General features: G+C 37.4%; 1 protein-coding gene across 4 annotated transcripts in view; it reads right to left on the bottom strand.

Moving 5' to 3' along the window:
- adgrb2 (adhesion G protein-coupled receptor B2) overlaps nucleotides 1–16,677 on the bottom strand; it is a 448,357-nt gene that overhangs the window by 124,139 nt on the left and 307,541 nt on the right. For all 4 annotated transcript variants that reach the window (XM_030146710.1, XM_030146711.1, XM_030146712.1 and 1 more), the window contains exons 14-16: nucleotides 15,271–15,358; nucleotides 14,393–14,495; nucleotides 6,028–6,071 (exon numbers count right to left, since the gene is read on the bottom strand). In XM_030146710.1, the coding sequence (XP_030002570.1) occupies nucleotides 6,028–6,071; nucleotides 14,393–14,495; nucleotides 15,271–15,358 (235 nt within the window). The remainder of the gene's footprint in view (nucleotides 1–6,027; nucleotides 6,072–14,392; nucleotides 14,496–15,270; nucleotides 15,359–16,677) is intronic.

Raw genomic sequence — 16,677 nt, 5'->3', positions numbered from 1 at the left:
AGGCATCATGCTCCTCCTCTAACCTCCAGTCTGCATAATGTACATAAAAACTAAGCTCTGATTCACTGTTTATCATTTTAATCCTCATGCACTGGATAAAGTCTCTGTTTGCAGGTCATACTTTACAGAGATGTGTAATATTTTCCCATCTGAGCTGAACTTTACTCCCGCTGTCTGTTTCAGCTGCCACTGTGATTTCCCTCCCTTCATATTTCTATCTATACATTCTCCACCTCCTGTCTGCCTCCTGCTCAACCTCAAAGCCTATGGCTCAGTTAGAAAGACAGCCAGGCTGAGAGAGGTGATATCCTCCAGCAAACAAACGCCAGCTTTGTACAACATGTTCTTTGCCCGTATCAGCTGTGTGCTCCTGCCCAGTGCCAGTCAAGATCTGCTGCTGTGTTCAGACAAGCCAATAGAAAAAGACTGAAATACCAATAGATATATGTATAAACACACATGCTATTCTGGTCTGTGTGTAGGTGTCCTTCTATGTCTGTCTGTCTATGTACTTTATATCAGTGTTTCCGAACCTATATGAGCCACGGCACATATTTTTCATTAGAAAAATTACAAGGCACACCACCAAACAAAAATGTCACAAAAGCATATTTATTGAAATATAATTCAAATCTTGTCTCAATTTACTTACTCAGTGTGAAACCTGGGCCTGTTTACTTGAACACAAAGCTGATATTCTTGCAGGAATTGAAGAAAGACACACTAATCTTCCTCAACAGCTCAGAGTCTCTCTTTTTCCATCTTTATATCAGTCATGCTCCTCGCATAGATGGGGGGGGGGGCACACTGGGGGTCCACGGGTCGTGGGGCATTTGGAACAAGAAAGCTGAGAGGGGTGTGTTAGCGACCCCTCAGACAGACTCCATGGCTTGCGGTTTGAGGTCCGTTGTATAATAGTATGGGAGGCATATCTTCCCGCCCCAACCTAATACAACCTAATTCATGGGTAATTCGTTAATCAGTGCATCACTAGTGAGGGGGGCTTTATCAACAGCACACACTGCATTGAGGCCGGTTTCACTTTTATTTTGCAAAGGGAAACAGGAGACTGTTATTATAGAGTGGATCATTGGTGTGTGCAGTCGTATGTATCTATACGACGCTGCTCGTTTACAGTACCAGTCAGGTGAAATTGGATAATTTTCCACGGCACACCTGATGATTTCTCATGGTACACTAATGAGCCGCGGCACACTGGTTGGGAAACACTGCTTTATATGATGAGCAGATGTTGGTGTCCAGGTAAAGTTTGTGAAGGTAACACATTTTAATGATCGAAGGACTTTGGAACTTTTTTCCTTCTTGTTTTTTTTTTTTTTTTTTTTTTTTCTTTTATTAATTGAAATTCACCAGTTGGCTGAGTTTCACAGCCTCACACCTTTTACTATCAGCATCTGTGCACCCAAATGGCGATGACTTCGGGCTGTTTACGCTGAAATAGTTAAGTCTGAGCATCAGCTCAAAATGCAAACAGCCACTGGACCCCACAAGGAGTCTCTGCATGTCCATTAATAACAGCAGGAAAAGCCGCCACGAGCATGAAATACTGAGATGAATCTGATGCACCCAGCTGATCAAAGACAGCCTTAGTAATTATGATTACAATATTGTTTAATCGTGTCAATTTAACACCACAAAAAACAGAGTGTACCTGATATGCTTTTTTTTTGACTGACAGTTTATGTGTTATTTGCAATTTTCACCCTGGTGTGTATCCGTATCTGTGGGTGTGTGCAAATACTGATATGTTACTTAATCCTTGGCAAACACTTTTGGATGTTCTCCACATTCCATCTAGCTTGAGTACGCTTGGTTGATACACATCGCCGCCACCTCGACACTTTATATTCTGTTTGGCTCTCTGCCCTTATAATGTCTGGAAGTTTAATTTGATTGCAGCTGTAATCTGCCGGCTAGTTAATTGACTTTGCTGAGGATTGTTTCGCTCCTACCTTGATGGAGAGGGTTTGATAACTTCCAGTTTCTCATCCTGTCTCTGTTAAACCTTCGCCTCCTGTAAGCTCTAGGAAGGCCTGCTTCGATTGTCGAATCTCAAACATTTGCTGTTGCTAATCGTTTTCACTTTAAGGTCAACTCGCTTCTTCTGGGGCTTTGATTGCAGGGCAGCTTAATCAATGCATCTGGTTAATGTAAAAGAAGGCTGTGGTTCTGGACATATATTGTAAAGTGGTTGCGAACATGAAACATGAAACAGCTTTTATAGTATTTAACCTGGTCTAAAACACAAAGGTGAAATACTTAACCCATAAAGATCCAAACAGCAGCCGGCAACCAAAACTACCTACTGATCTAAACTGTTTAATACCTGTTGATCCACTAATCCTATTAATACATGTAAATAATTGGTGTAAAATACAGTTTGTCATCTTTTCATGGTCATCAGATATGACCCATTTGGACGCTCAGAGGTTCTGTAGTTACCTTGGAAACACTGTCATCTTCTACAACACTGATTCACTAGTAAAACCAATGGAGTTGGATCAATGACAATGGATGGACACACTTGGTTTTACATTCAGTTATTGATATTTTTGCTAAAAAAAAAAGTCACTTTTTCTTCAGATTTCTGTTTCTGATATAATCACCCTAACTTCATTCTGAGCTTTAAAGAAAATTTATATGGTCAGTAAATTAAACATAGGAAAATATCTGATTTTCACTTTAAAAATGCAAAATGTAGAGGATAATATAGGATAATATATATAATATAGGACAATGGTGGTGATAAATAGCTATATAAGGAAGGTAAAATAGTGAGAAAAATTAATTTGGTAGCTGCCACAAAAGTAGCACTGGGTTGTTATGGGTTAATACTGAACTAGGCTTAGAAATATGTCTGATCAGAGACTTATTAAAAAGAATCTATGTAAAAAAAAAAAAAAAGAGAGAGAATTCCTTGTTTTATTGGAATTGATCCTCATTCATATCCCAGATATTTAGAATACCATGAGGAAGAAATATGGAGGGTTAACAAATATTATTAACTTATTTTTTCAAAAATAACTACAGGGTGGATCCTTATGTGGAGTATCAACTAAAGGACAGATTTCCACCATTAGCCGCTAGCATCGTTAGCTGTTTTCATATAACTGCAGAAGAGGACAGACTTTATTGTGTACACTCGATAAACTAAAACTGAGGTCCATTTTTGTTTTCCTGTCCTGCCTACATATCCATTTAAGTCGCTTTTCTTCTGCTTGGATGATAAAAAAAAAAAAAAAAGTTGTACTTCACAAATGGAACTTTCTTTTTTCAGAGAGTTCATTTGTTAAGCCTGGGAGAAAAGACAGAATATGTTGTTTATGACGGAGCTGAAAGTAACCACTAATTTTTTAATGAAGTGTGATGGAATGTTTTGATGGCTGCAGCCATGTTTTAATATTTTGTAAACAGAAAAGGATGAAGACATGCATATCCTACGACCCAAAATAAGGATCAAAAACATTTATTACATTCTATGTAGAGTCTAAAAAAATTCCCTTATTTTAAAATATCCGTGTAACACGTAGAAAGAAGAACAAAATGCAAAAATATTTTATATCGACAAAATCAAGATGCATCCTTTTAACTCTGCGTCGATAAAATCTGATTTATTTACAGATAATTATTACAACAGGTCGTATCATTTTATGGCTTTACAAAATGCGATCAATAATTTGTATCCAGTCATTTAATATGTTCTGGAAGATTGATTTCTGCTCTGACCTGTTTCTCAGGTGTGTCTCATCTCCACTGTCAGTGACCGACTCATAAAAAACCTCAGAGCCAAGTCTCGTATGAGTCCAAATAAAAATGTAGGCTGAGGGGTGTGATGAAAGTTTAAGTGGATACAGAACAGGATGGAAGGCCTGCTTTTATTTAATTTTTGGTCAGAGACTTGTTTTTGACATGATAGAAAGTTTGTGAAAGGGCCAAATTGGTTTTCTGAAGCATAAATGAGAGCAGCAGAACTGGTGAGAGAAAAAAAGTGAAGTAAAAATGGTGGGGTTTTTTTTTTAGTTAATTTACCATATGTTGCCTACTTAATTGGAGCTAGAGAAATGACAACCAAGTATTATCTGAATTGCACCACATCATATCAATATGTTTATATTTAATTAGTGCTGGACAATATTTTAAATTAACTTCTCTAATCAAGGTTTTGCTTTACAAAAATTAGAAAAATACCTAAATTACATAATTGAGATATCAAATGTCAGATATGGTACATAGTTTTAGTAAAAAAGGAGTATTTTTGAGTTAAGTTTCATCTTTAGTTCATGTAGCAAGAAAACATTTAATTAAATACTGGAAAAAAAAAACAACATTCCATTTTTGGTCATATTACACAGTTCTATTCCTACTGAATACATTTTATAGAGGTTAACACAGTGTTTTTCAACCTTGGAGTCAGGAACCCATGTGGGGTTGCCTCAAATTTCTAGCAATTGATTAAAAAAAATAATAATAAAATAAGAAATATATGGTGAATTGAGAGAGAGAATCCCAATACATAATAGACATGACAAACTGTGAAGCTGAAACTGAAGCACTGTGGTACTGTTTATCTTTCAAATGTTCATTATGGTCGGTTTCAGATGCTGCAGCTCTTTCATAATTCATACTTTCAGTTATTGTTTTTTTCAGTATTAATTGTCAGCCTTGTAAATCCAAGCTGGACTGACTGTACATGTCCTGACCAAGGAAAATAAAATTCTCACTTTGTGCAGTAATCTACACCTGGCTTTTCTGCCTCCGTCCATAATAATATACATTATATAGACTAAATGTCATCTAAAATTAATATTTATTGCAACATAGTATAGCAAACTATTACATGATCAAAAACAAATTAATTTTAGCAAAAAAAAGTCTCAGTTTTGAATGTCAGGGGTCACCAGAAATTTGTGATGTTAAAATGGGGTCACGAGCCAAAAAAGGTTGGGAACCACTGGATTATATGTTCAGTTAATGATACATTTTACTGAAGAAGTCACCTTTTCTTCGGTTTTCTCAGTTTTTCATATAATAACCATCAACTTTCAATTTGAACTTTATGAACATCTACATCATCAGTGAATTAAATAAGTGCAAAATACGGAGCATAACATTAGAATAAATGGAGATAAATCATTTAAGAAAGGTTAAAAAATAGAGGAAAATAAATTCATTTAGGAACTGCCACAAAAGTTGCACTGGGTCATTATGGATTAAAGAAGAATTTAGAATTTTAAGCATACAATAACTTTCAAAGGGATGAACAAATTACAATAAATCATCAAAAATCTGTGATATTAAAATGGGGTCACGAGCCAAAAAAGGTTGGGAAGCACTGGGTTAACATTAACTGTACTGCCATGGGTGGAAGCTGTGGCTCACTGGATAATAGTGGTACATGACAGTGAAAATATAAAGGGACCATGACCTGGAATTAATGCTTTCATTCACAGGACTAAATAAGACTGACATGACTTAGTTATTGGCAAATTCCAGTCAGTATGTGGGTTAATGGTGATAACAGCATGATCAATTGCACTGGTTTACATTGTACAGTCCAATACACATTTCACTTTGCACAACTAACAGTGTTAAAAGAGTCAGTAGCCTAAATACACAAACCCATTAGGTAAAAACAAAGGCTTTGGGTTGCTCACGTGGATGATCGATTGGCTAAATTAGACCCTGTGTCACAAGACGAGGCTGGAAATTGGAGCTGCAGCATGCTGCGAGCAAAATTAAAGTTTGAAAAGAGTAAAGCGCGCTTCAGTGGGCTGTTCTGAGTGACTTTTGAACTCATAGGAACACAGAGAGAATAGTATTTGTTCTCATCGACTAATTTAATTAAGACTATCACAGGCAACTTCATTAGGCTGTTCTCAGTTCATTAATAAAATGAATCAGACTGGGCACGAGCTGATGAGATAAACATCAAACACATCAACAGACACTTACGTAACCACACTTTGCACATGCACGAGAGTATCACAATCATTTAAAGTAACTTACGGGTTGCCATAGTCCCAGACTACGCACTGAGGATCTGATGTACCCTGCAAGATAGAGAAGGAAAGGAGGGGAGGGTAAGAGAAGATAAGCTGTTATTGCCAGTCGGGAGGATGAGTGAGCAACAGAGGCGGAGGGAAGACAGAATAGCTTGTTGCCAGAAGAGAAAGAGTGATGCTGCATGGGCGATGGAGAGGGGTAAACAGACAATGAAAGAGAAGGATTGAGACAGACAGCGGGAAAGGGAGATGGAGAAAGAGTCATTGGCACAGGACAGAGCAGCAAATAGCTACTGCTGCACAAAGAGAGTAGGTGTGTGAGAAATGGAATGACTTAGAGAGAAAAAGCCATTTCATGCACAATAATACACAGCCACTTGGGGTCATAAACATCCTGTAATGGAAAAGTGTAAGTAGCAAAAAAAAAAAAAAAAAAAAAAAAAAAAAGTGAAGAGTAGTAAACAGTAGTTACTTCCCCTTTAAAAGTCTTTAAAAGGACAGATTGAGCAAAATAAGGTAAAATGTATGAGAGCGCCTTCTGTTAAGGTGCACATAACCAACATTAAATAGAAGCTTATTACATTGGTCTGCATTTTTTTTTTTAACAAACGAACTACTTCAGAAATTAAATGTGCTCAGTGTTATGTATTTTAGGATTTTTTTTAGGATATTTTAAGATTAATTGGAAAACAAATGACAAAGGTGCTGGTTTGCTGATGTTTTCAAGGTATGCGATAACGTGTTATGTACATTTATACAACAGATTTCTAAAACTTCCACTAGATAGAACCTGTAAAGTGAATGTATTGTCATGTACAGACAGTGTTTTGAAGTAGATCTGGTAGCTCTGAGTCTAATATTCCTTTGGAGTTTAACCCATTCTCTTGTTAATACTCAAATTTCACATTTTGACCCAAGACTGTATCTTGGAAACTTTAGCCAACCAGCATTAATGACTTGATTTTTCTTTAACAGTGACTCACATGGGTTAAATTCCACTACTTTTATTCTGGAAGCATTTTACTTGTAGACCAGTGTTACCAGACATATTGATCATATTTGCTCTCCTGCATATTATAAAACTACTAAACCACAAACCTGTTGCCTTCCTAAAACTTTTTCCCCATTAACCTTCTAATTATTGGTTACTGATTGTAAGAAAAGACATACATGTAAGCCTCTGCACATCAATTCCAGACAACACCATCAAATTTGCCGAAAATCACATGAGGTTTGACAAAAATCTAATTTTTCTTTATTATAAGATTGTGAATTTGGTAATGTTTTTTTCCCCAAGTCTTTTTCCACATATTGACCTAGAAGGGTCACTGTGATCAGCAATGATATATTCAAAAGTGTGGATGCTGGGTAGCTACAAACACCACAAATGAACAAATGCTTGACAAAGCAACTCTTTGAAACCTACTTTATGATACATTATAATATGTAGGAAATAGCTGTAACAAACAAAAAAAGATTAATTGAGAAAATTTAGTCAATTTGTGAACTTTAATTATTTTTTTCATTTGTGTATACAAGTCTTGGAATAGAAATCTTCACAATTAACCCTAAATTGCATCTAATTTACTAGTTGTCAATAAATGTCAAACCACTGGTGAATGAGTAACGTACAATGAGTCCAAAAGTCTACATTAGAGAACAGACCATATTTAAGTGTTGTTAAGGCGAAGTCTACAACCACACTACTTATATATGAGGCATACACACTGAGAACGTAATTTATGTACAACTTCCTTACTATCAATAAGCAATAATTAGGAGGTTAATGAGGGAGAACTGTAACAATTAAACTGTTTAATAGCCTAGTGCTTTATAATGAGTCAGCATGTTACTCATACACATGCTAACAATCAACTGTTTAATGGTGAATATTTTTACCTTAATATAAAGCACACCCACAGGCTGACTAATTCATTCGCTTTCTAAATTTCCATACAGTCCTAGATGCACTCTTGGAAGAAATAATGACATGTAGTAAAAAACAAATCAAACTGATTCCCAATCAGCTAACTCATCGACTCAGTAGAGCTAAAAGTCAGTCACCGGGGGTCAAAAGGCAGGTGAATCATGTGGTAATCAAAGCTCATCCACACTTAGTGACAAAGAAACTCGCTACAACTCAATCAGTGAATCAATCAGAGGATCAATATCTTTAACTGACTCGCTGCGACCGGTTCCACCGGTGATCTGTAGCGATTTCTGTACTTGTTACTTCTAAAGCCTCGTCCGCGCCCCTTTGACCCCGATCGTCACATTTGGTAAGAAGTGGGGCTTTCTTGATCTGGCTCAACAGTTCTGCTCTTACATGTATTCCTCCATCCTCCATCAGAGGCCTTTAAAGTCTCACGCTGTTGCCTTAGAGAGGATAAAATGAGTCACTGAATCCCGGAGCCTGACACAAAGACCGGGGTACTCTGGAGGTCCTTTAAAGTGTCAGCCGTGCAGTAATACATCACAATTGGAATGCCATTTTTCCACCACGCTGATGCAGAGGAAAATAGATCCCTCTCTCTCTCGTATGGGTCTCTTCCTGCAATTTGCCTTGGAGCTGAATCTGAATGGAGGAGCTCCCCCTAATGGTAAAGGGGGTTATAGCAGTCATTCCTCAGCTCAGACAGAGTATTTGACCACTCTGAAAAGATGATATCTACCATAAGTTGACTCACTGCCGCCTGAGGTATTTTCAAAGAAATTACCTTGTCTTGAGTGAAGAGGCCTTAAGATCAAACTGAATGTTTTCTGAATATCAATAGTGGTTTAGATGAGCAAAAGAAAGACAGAAGAAGGAGATGCTGCACATTCAAGTCAGCATTGTGAGGATTTATTCCTTTAAAAGACAAGGTCACCCTTCCTTTTCTGAACAGCTCATAACCGATCTTCCATGAATCAGTAAGTTCTGGGGTCTCTGCATGACTGGACTTCAGAGGACAAGGATGATGCAACGTTTATATACACAGGATCAGAAGCCGGCTGATGCAGATTGATGGATGACAGTGCTTTGTTCTGCCTCACATACGGACCGCCGTCACAGACATTACATGTCCCTGGGTGTGCATTAGCGTGGCGGTTTCTGTTAGCATTCAGTTATCAATCAGTGGGCGCCATGCCTACTACAGCAGGAGTGACATCCGTGTACTCCCACGATGTCTGCCTTCTCTTTAGCCCTGATGCGTTTTATAATGACAGCGTCTGCTCGGCTGATGCCTCTCTAAGGGAGCAACCTGTGTCTGCTCGCCGCATTTACGAACAGTTATAATGGTGTGTGTACTTTAACAGCTTCTTGTTCTTTCTTTAAAATGCAACAGTCATTTACGTCCAGGTATTTACACATTTGTGGTGGCCATTTGGCAGTAATTGCTCAGTGCATATTAGATGTGAATAAAGTGAGTTCATCAGATTAACAAGCTACTGTAACAGAACAAAACGCACAAGTCCAAGGACTCTTAAAAGCTGTCGCCTTCAGAATACTGAATTCAAACCACGAAATGCTGAAATAAGGATTATGTTTTACTGATTACTATAATTTAACCGCATTACAGTGATATCCAAAATGTAAACCAGACAAGTGATACTTTTTAAATTGACTTTTAGTTAAAAATTAGAGAAGCCCTTTTCTGCCAATTGGAAAAAAGACAAAAAAAATCTATAACACTTGAGATGAACTTACACTAAGATTTAAATTTCTTTTTTTTTTCCCAGCATAGTTGTTTTCTGGCCACATGAACACCATGTCTGACTGGACAAGCACATTTACAATTAATGTGTTGCAAGATACAAACAGGTTGCATTCAGAATTTTGTTGAGCAAAAAAGGTCTTAAGAGGAATTATCCCACGTTTACAATTAAAGTATTTTTTAATGATGTTCAGAAAACAAGACCTTAGTTAATGAAATTATTAGTTATTATATTATTTCAAGAAATTATCGCATTACTTTGATTCTTTTGAGGAAAAACTGTATTTTTTAAGCATTATTTAAATTTAATAGTTTGTCATTTTGAAAACTCAACACTTGTGAAAGTTCATTACTTTGACAAAGAAAGTCAGTATTTTGGGAAGGTTTGAGGCATAATTACTTTTTTTTTTTAAATTGTCGTTATTTTGAGAAAATTTCCTTTCATTGTGTCAGTGAAAGTGTCTAATTTTGAGAAAATTTTGAGGTCGAGAGACATTTTTGCAGAACGTTGTTTAAAAAATGAAAAACTAAGTCATTGTTTTGAGAGAGTATCATTACACAATATTCTGCTCTATTATTCTGACATACTGAGTCAGTAATCTGAGATGTTAGCTCTTTTTCTAGGCAGAAATGAGCTTCTATAAAAAAGGACAGGTAAAGGTTGTCTGTTAGTGGGGGTTGGAGGAGGGGGTTGGGGGTGAACAGAGGCATCTGGTCTGATGGTTCACTGTAGGGACAGAGCTTTCTGGCCTCACTCAACATGAGAGACACTCACTTGGGTGCCAGAGAACTACAGGTGAAGTCTGGCTGCTACAGATATCTTCTCAGCGAGGACATGACCATACACAAAGACCGCTGCACCCTCCTTTGAGAGTGTGACCTGTGGCAGCTGTTGCCATAGCGCTACTCCAGCAGCCCTGATGTTCTTACAAGGGCCAAGGTCAGTACTTCCTACAGCAGAAAACCCTGACAGCAGTTTCTACTCTCCTTTTACCTTTCTTGTACTCTTTTGCTCACTTTTGAAAAGATGTTACAGTATTTATCACCACATGAATTTATAGACATGAAAAAAAAAAAAAAAAGGAAAAAACCTTTTGGCTGCATTACACAACACTTCAACCAAGTCTAGATGGGAAAAGTTTTTACTCTGTTCTTTCTGTCACTGTATATTGTGAATTTAAACAATGCTAATTACAAATCCATGTTTTCACCATAATTTCATTGTGTGGAATTATAATACTAAGCAACTAGCAAAAGTGAAATTAATAATAATATAAACAGTAGGCATATCTGATGTCAGATAGCCCACAAAACAATAACCACTTTAATCAATATGGCCACTATTGTGTAATCAGCAGATAATAATGAGGTCACTTATATTTTAGGCCACTGTCAGTGAATAATAATCACACAGAAATTCTTGAAAGTCAAAATTAGTAATTACCATATTGTTAGACTGAAATTCTGGGTAAACTGAGATGTTTAATGTCATGACTAAGTACCTGAAAATACTTGTGCCAGGTTCCATTTTAATACTAAATTACATGTTTCGATTTATTTTCATGGGAGTATTAGACTAAACCATGCATCATGAGCCAATCAGTGTTCAGATGTACACAGGCAAGCCAATCAAATTGTTTCTTCTAAATGGTACATTACTTGGAATCATTACTATATTTAAATGTTTTCTGCAATATTACCCTTGCCTGTCACCTTATTACCCTACAAATTTACCAGGGTTTTTCCTTTATTACATATATAAACCACTATTACTGTGTTATTATTGAGTGTTGTTGATGCTTCTATAGTCCCTTTTACACAGCACTTCTGTTACTGGAATATTTCGCCTTTTTTCCACAACGACATCTGTGTAAACGAAATGGTGGGATCATTTAGTCCCACCTTCTACCATGGCTTTGTAACACCTCTCAAGGTAGTAACAGAGCCATGATAAAGGTGGAATCATGATTCTGGAACACTATGTAAAAGGAACACCTTTCGTTCTGTTACCAGGGTGTGACGTTTTGATGATGGCGACCGTCGTGCTGGAGAGACAGCGGGCAACTATGAAGGCACTGGCATGGATTCTGTGGCAGCCGCCCCGTGTGCCACGGCTTCATGCCACTGGTGCCGCTGTGGCTTTGTGCCAGAGGTGCTGTTGCTACATGTCAGGGTGCTGTGGCTTTGTGCCATTTTCACCCATTGTACCCATGGCACGAAACCATGGCACCCTGACATGTAGCCATGGCACCTCTGGCATGAAACCACGGCAGCACCAGTGGCACCCAGGGCGGCTGCTGCAGAATCTATGCCAGTGCCTTCATATGCGCCTGCTGTCTCTCCTGCGCCGGGGGGGATTTAAAAATGAGTGCAGGCCGTGTACAGTAAAACATAGCAACATAGTCAGAAAGATGTTAAACTGGAGAGACGCCAAGATCCACGAGCTGTTGTCACTTTGGGCGGAGGACTCTATCCATGCTAACATTTGTGGAACAGTGAAAGATGGGCCAAGTCTGGAGAGGTTAGCAACACCACTATGCTTAGAATATTTCCGTCACAGAAGTCATAAGTCACACTTTACGCGGTGCTGCGTCACTGTCCCTTTGAATCCAGAACACAGATCCACTGTGTAAAAGTCCAGCCTGTCTCACCTCTGTTACTCCTTTGGCTTGGCTGTGGAAATCGGCCAGTGGTGAAAAAAAGGTGGGATCACCATCTTATTGTTTTTCCGGGATTTCTGTGTAAAATTGGCTTCTGTTTCTGACTGGACTGTAGCAGGATGATCATCTCTACGCACTCAGTTAAAGCTACACAGGTGCCTCTGCCCTCTACATGTGCAGTGTGCTTTGCGCCAGCTAAGCGCTAACTGTCCTCAATGGGAGCCTTCGGTCATGACACACCAGCGTGCTCAGATCAGCATTAAGACATCATCCACTTGACAGAGGTTGTCCAAGCGCCAAAGGTGTTAAAGAGCAGAATAATAGGAACATAAAAGATAGAGGGATATAAAGGAAATGCCATAGTTATGTAATGAATCAGCATTTTAAAGCCGTGAGATGGAGTGTCAGGGGACGGAGAATGAATACAAAATGTTTATAATGAAACACTGAGCAATTATTTTGACCCTCAGGTCTGGCTTGAAGTATCTACAAACTGATTTCAGTAGAGGATCTTAGTGCGTACATCTATAGTAGATATCTAGAGTTTGTGTATGTATCTTGTCCAGAGAGAACCATTAAATATTAAACATTATTTTCAGAACTGCACCCACCTGTACACAGAAGAATGGCTAATGAAACCCATCTTATTGAGGTCGTGAAGAGTACCTCCCATTAAACTTGCACTTAGTCCTTTCCATTGAAGACTTGAAGACACCCCACGAGTCATTTATAATAACACACTCCACTGTAATATAAACTGTATAGGTACCAGGAGACACTGCGATAAAAGCAAGTCAAAAGGTCTGCATTTATTCAGGCAATTCACTAAGCACTATGGCGCTTTATAGCATGCAGCACTTTCTCTTTTATCTAAACTCAGGAAACACGGGTCAGCTGGGAGAAAAGGAATCCTTTAAAGCTTAAAAAAATATATTTTCTTATCCAAAATTTGCTCAGTATGCAAGTGGTGTACTCATATACTTACTGAGCACGCTTCAGATAAGAAACCTTTGAATTTCAAAGTGCTTCATATGGAGTTTTTACATTTTGGTCACATCTGACAAGCTTTGATATTACAAAGCGGACAGTGTAGGATTCTTCTGATGGTCCCTACAGCGTCTCAGATGAGGAAAATGACATAACAGTCCCCCTTGTTTTGTTTTTTTTAACCCCTTTTTCACTATTGTTGAAATAAGAGAGACATTAAAGAGCCGCTCCAGCTGCACAGTGGTCAACGGCAGCTTTGTGTCAGTGTTTTGATATAGGATGAATACGCATAAAGCAGTGTGGTTCTTATACAGGGTTCCTACAGTTAAAAGGAAAAGAAGTCTAATTTATGAAAAAAAAATGTAAGGCTTTATATCATTTGATTTGTTTTTGTATTTTTTTTTTCTTTTGATTATTATTTCAGCTATATCCTACTTTCATTCTTTTTTTCTGTGTATTGTTATATAAGCCTTTTTTGGCTTCTATCCTCTCAGGCACAATTGTGTTACTTGCATGAAAATTGTTTTGTTTTTTTTTCTTCTTGTTTGTGATGTGCAAATAAATAAACAAATAAAAAATAGATATAGATTTAAGACCTTCTTAAGGCTGCTTCGAACAGAATTTAAAATTTCACAACCTATTTCACGACCATATTGGCAAAAGTTGATTCCTAGAATTTAGGAAAATGTATTTATTTACTCCACCGCCTTGATTCCAACCATTCTGAGTCATTTCTCAATGGGGGCTGCAAAGTTAGTGATAATTGGTTCCTAATTTCAATATAAATTGTCGGGTTGGAATGGGTGGAACTGATTCGACTAACATTACTTTCTTTGCAGCTTGGACATTTCTAAAATGCAATACAGTGAACAAGTTTATGGCAATAAAACTTATCAAATGTAATACCTTTTAAAGACTTTTTTAAGGTATTAAATGCAGATTTGTAAATTCAAGACTTATAAGACTTTTTAAGACTCCACAGGAACCCTGTTATAGCTAAGGGAGGAAGAGGTTTTTTCCAACTTACATTTAGAAGCGGTGACAGTTCCACCACCACCATGGGCTCGCTGGGTTGTGGTTCTGGTCGTACTGTCACCGTCAAGATCTTGGAGTTAATCACTGCAGGGGGACTGCAAACACACATACACAAACACACCAAAAGACAGGGTTACTTTTTAACAAATGCAGCAGAACTGTCTCTTTGATGCTCATCAAAACAATGACAGAAAAATATGCTGGTGAGATGTTTTCTTTTTCTGATTGTTAAATGCACACACTTGTACATACCCAAGCCCCTGCCATACTTCTGAGGTTTTTTTGTTTTTTTAATGTGTTTGCAGAAATAAATAAACACATAAATATATAAATAAAAACTAACAAAAGACGAGGAAAGCTGAAGCCAGCACCTAAGTGAAAACACAGCCCTGGACCTATTAGCATTCAGCCAAGCTAGAGGCAGAGAAGGGTTGTACCAGATCCAGCTCATCCACAACTAAGAGCGCTGACCTGAATAAGAGGGCCCGGGGCCAGCACAAACACCATATCACAGTGGCCTTTTGACAACCCCCTGATTTTTCCACTGAATGTCTGTTTTTACAGTTGAAAATTTCTACGTTCTAAGTTTCAGGACTCACTAGGCCTGCGGTACATTTCAGGGAAATAAATAAATAAATAGGAACGGACAAGACATTTGTGCGACAGCGAGACAGACGTAAGGAGAATCACAATGAAAATAATATAAAGAAAAACACAGATGTAGCGTAGAGGAAGAAGCTGCGGATGAAAGGGTACGGAAATAGAGCTGAGTGATGAGCAGTTGTCGAGGAAATAAGAGATGAAGAAAGTGCATGGGAATGAGTTTGAAGTGCTTTATATCACAGAACACCTAACATTAAAAGAACTCACTTTGGTGCTGGCAGGATGATCCCCAACGTCCTGTATAAGACGGCTCCAATTACATAGTACATTGTAGATTCCGAGTCTGCCTCCGTCTCTGAAACACAGAAAATTACGCAACTGATCAGCCAAAATAGAAATTCATCAATTATTTATTATGAATATACTGTACATGCTTTCAAGTGAGGGTATGAGGTGTTGGGAGCCTGAAAAAATGAATTCTTCAGACAAGTAGTACTTCAGTCATGTATAGGTTACATTTAGTGCGAGGAAATTCCTGAGGGGAGGAAATAAGATGGGAACTGTGAAGCACTCGCATATTACAATAAAATAGAATGTCTATTCATAGAGGTGAGATGTGGATTGTTGCTGGCTACACAGACATTTTGTAAATTAGCAGAATGTAGCATCATTAAAAACATAACCGTGAAGCCTGCCAGAAAAGCACTTAATCTTTTAACCTCTTATTATTAATTGCATCTTTGTTTTTTATGCATTAAAATTGCATCATGGCAGCCATTATACATAATAGAAGAAAAAAAGAGAGAATATCGTCTGAGAATTTATTATCATAGGGTATGTTCATCTTAGATATTATAATAATATTACTATAAATCTAAATGAGATGATGTATTTTAATAGAAAAAACCTGCTATTTTAACTTAAATAAGGAATAAATAAATACAAACCTTCACTCAGTGTAGTGTATAGAGAATTAAAATTGCATATAGTTTAACCCATAAAGACCCAGTGCTACTTTTGTGACAGTTCCCAAATCTTTTTTTCTCTATATTCAACCATTTTTAAGTGATTTATTACCATTTATAATCATATTATCCTCTGTGTTTTGCATTTTTTCAGTATAAATCATGTATTTTCCTATATTTAATTCACTGATCATGTAGGCCTTCATGAAAACTTAGAGTAAATTCAAAGGTTATTAGATCAGAAACAGAGAAAAACTGAAGAAAAAGTGAGTTTTTCAGCAAAGATGTAAACAGTTCAAAATTAACTTAAAAATAACTGTTTCCATCCACTTTCATTTATCAAACTACATGGGTTTTATTGGTGAATCAATGTTAAGGAAGATGATGGTGTTTCCACATTCACTAAAGAGCCTCTGAACGTCCAAATGGGTCATATCTGATTATGATTGAAAGCTGAGAAACTGCATTTTTCCTCAATTATTTACATGTATTGATAGGATTAGTGGATCAATAGGTATGAAACATTTTAAATCAGTAAATGCTTTTGGTCACCAGTGGCTGTTTGGGTCTTCATGGGTTATAAGCATGAGGAAACTAGGTTCAAATAACTAAACCGCCTCTAAATTTCTATTTTGTTAGAAACATGACACCTCCTGCATTTCATTTTGTTTCATCATTTTGATTAAATGTTGTTAATGTGCTTCTGAGC

This window comes from Sphaeramia orbicularis, chromosome 11, assembly GCF_902148855.1.
Source record: "Sphaeramia orbicularis chromosome 11, fSphaOr1.1, whole genome shotgun sequence".
NCBI lineage: Eukaryota > Metazoa > Chordata > Actinopteri > Kurtiformes > Apogonidae > Sphaeramia > Sphaeramia orbicularis.
This window is presented reverse-complemented; position numbering and strand designations above follow the sequence as displayed.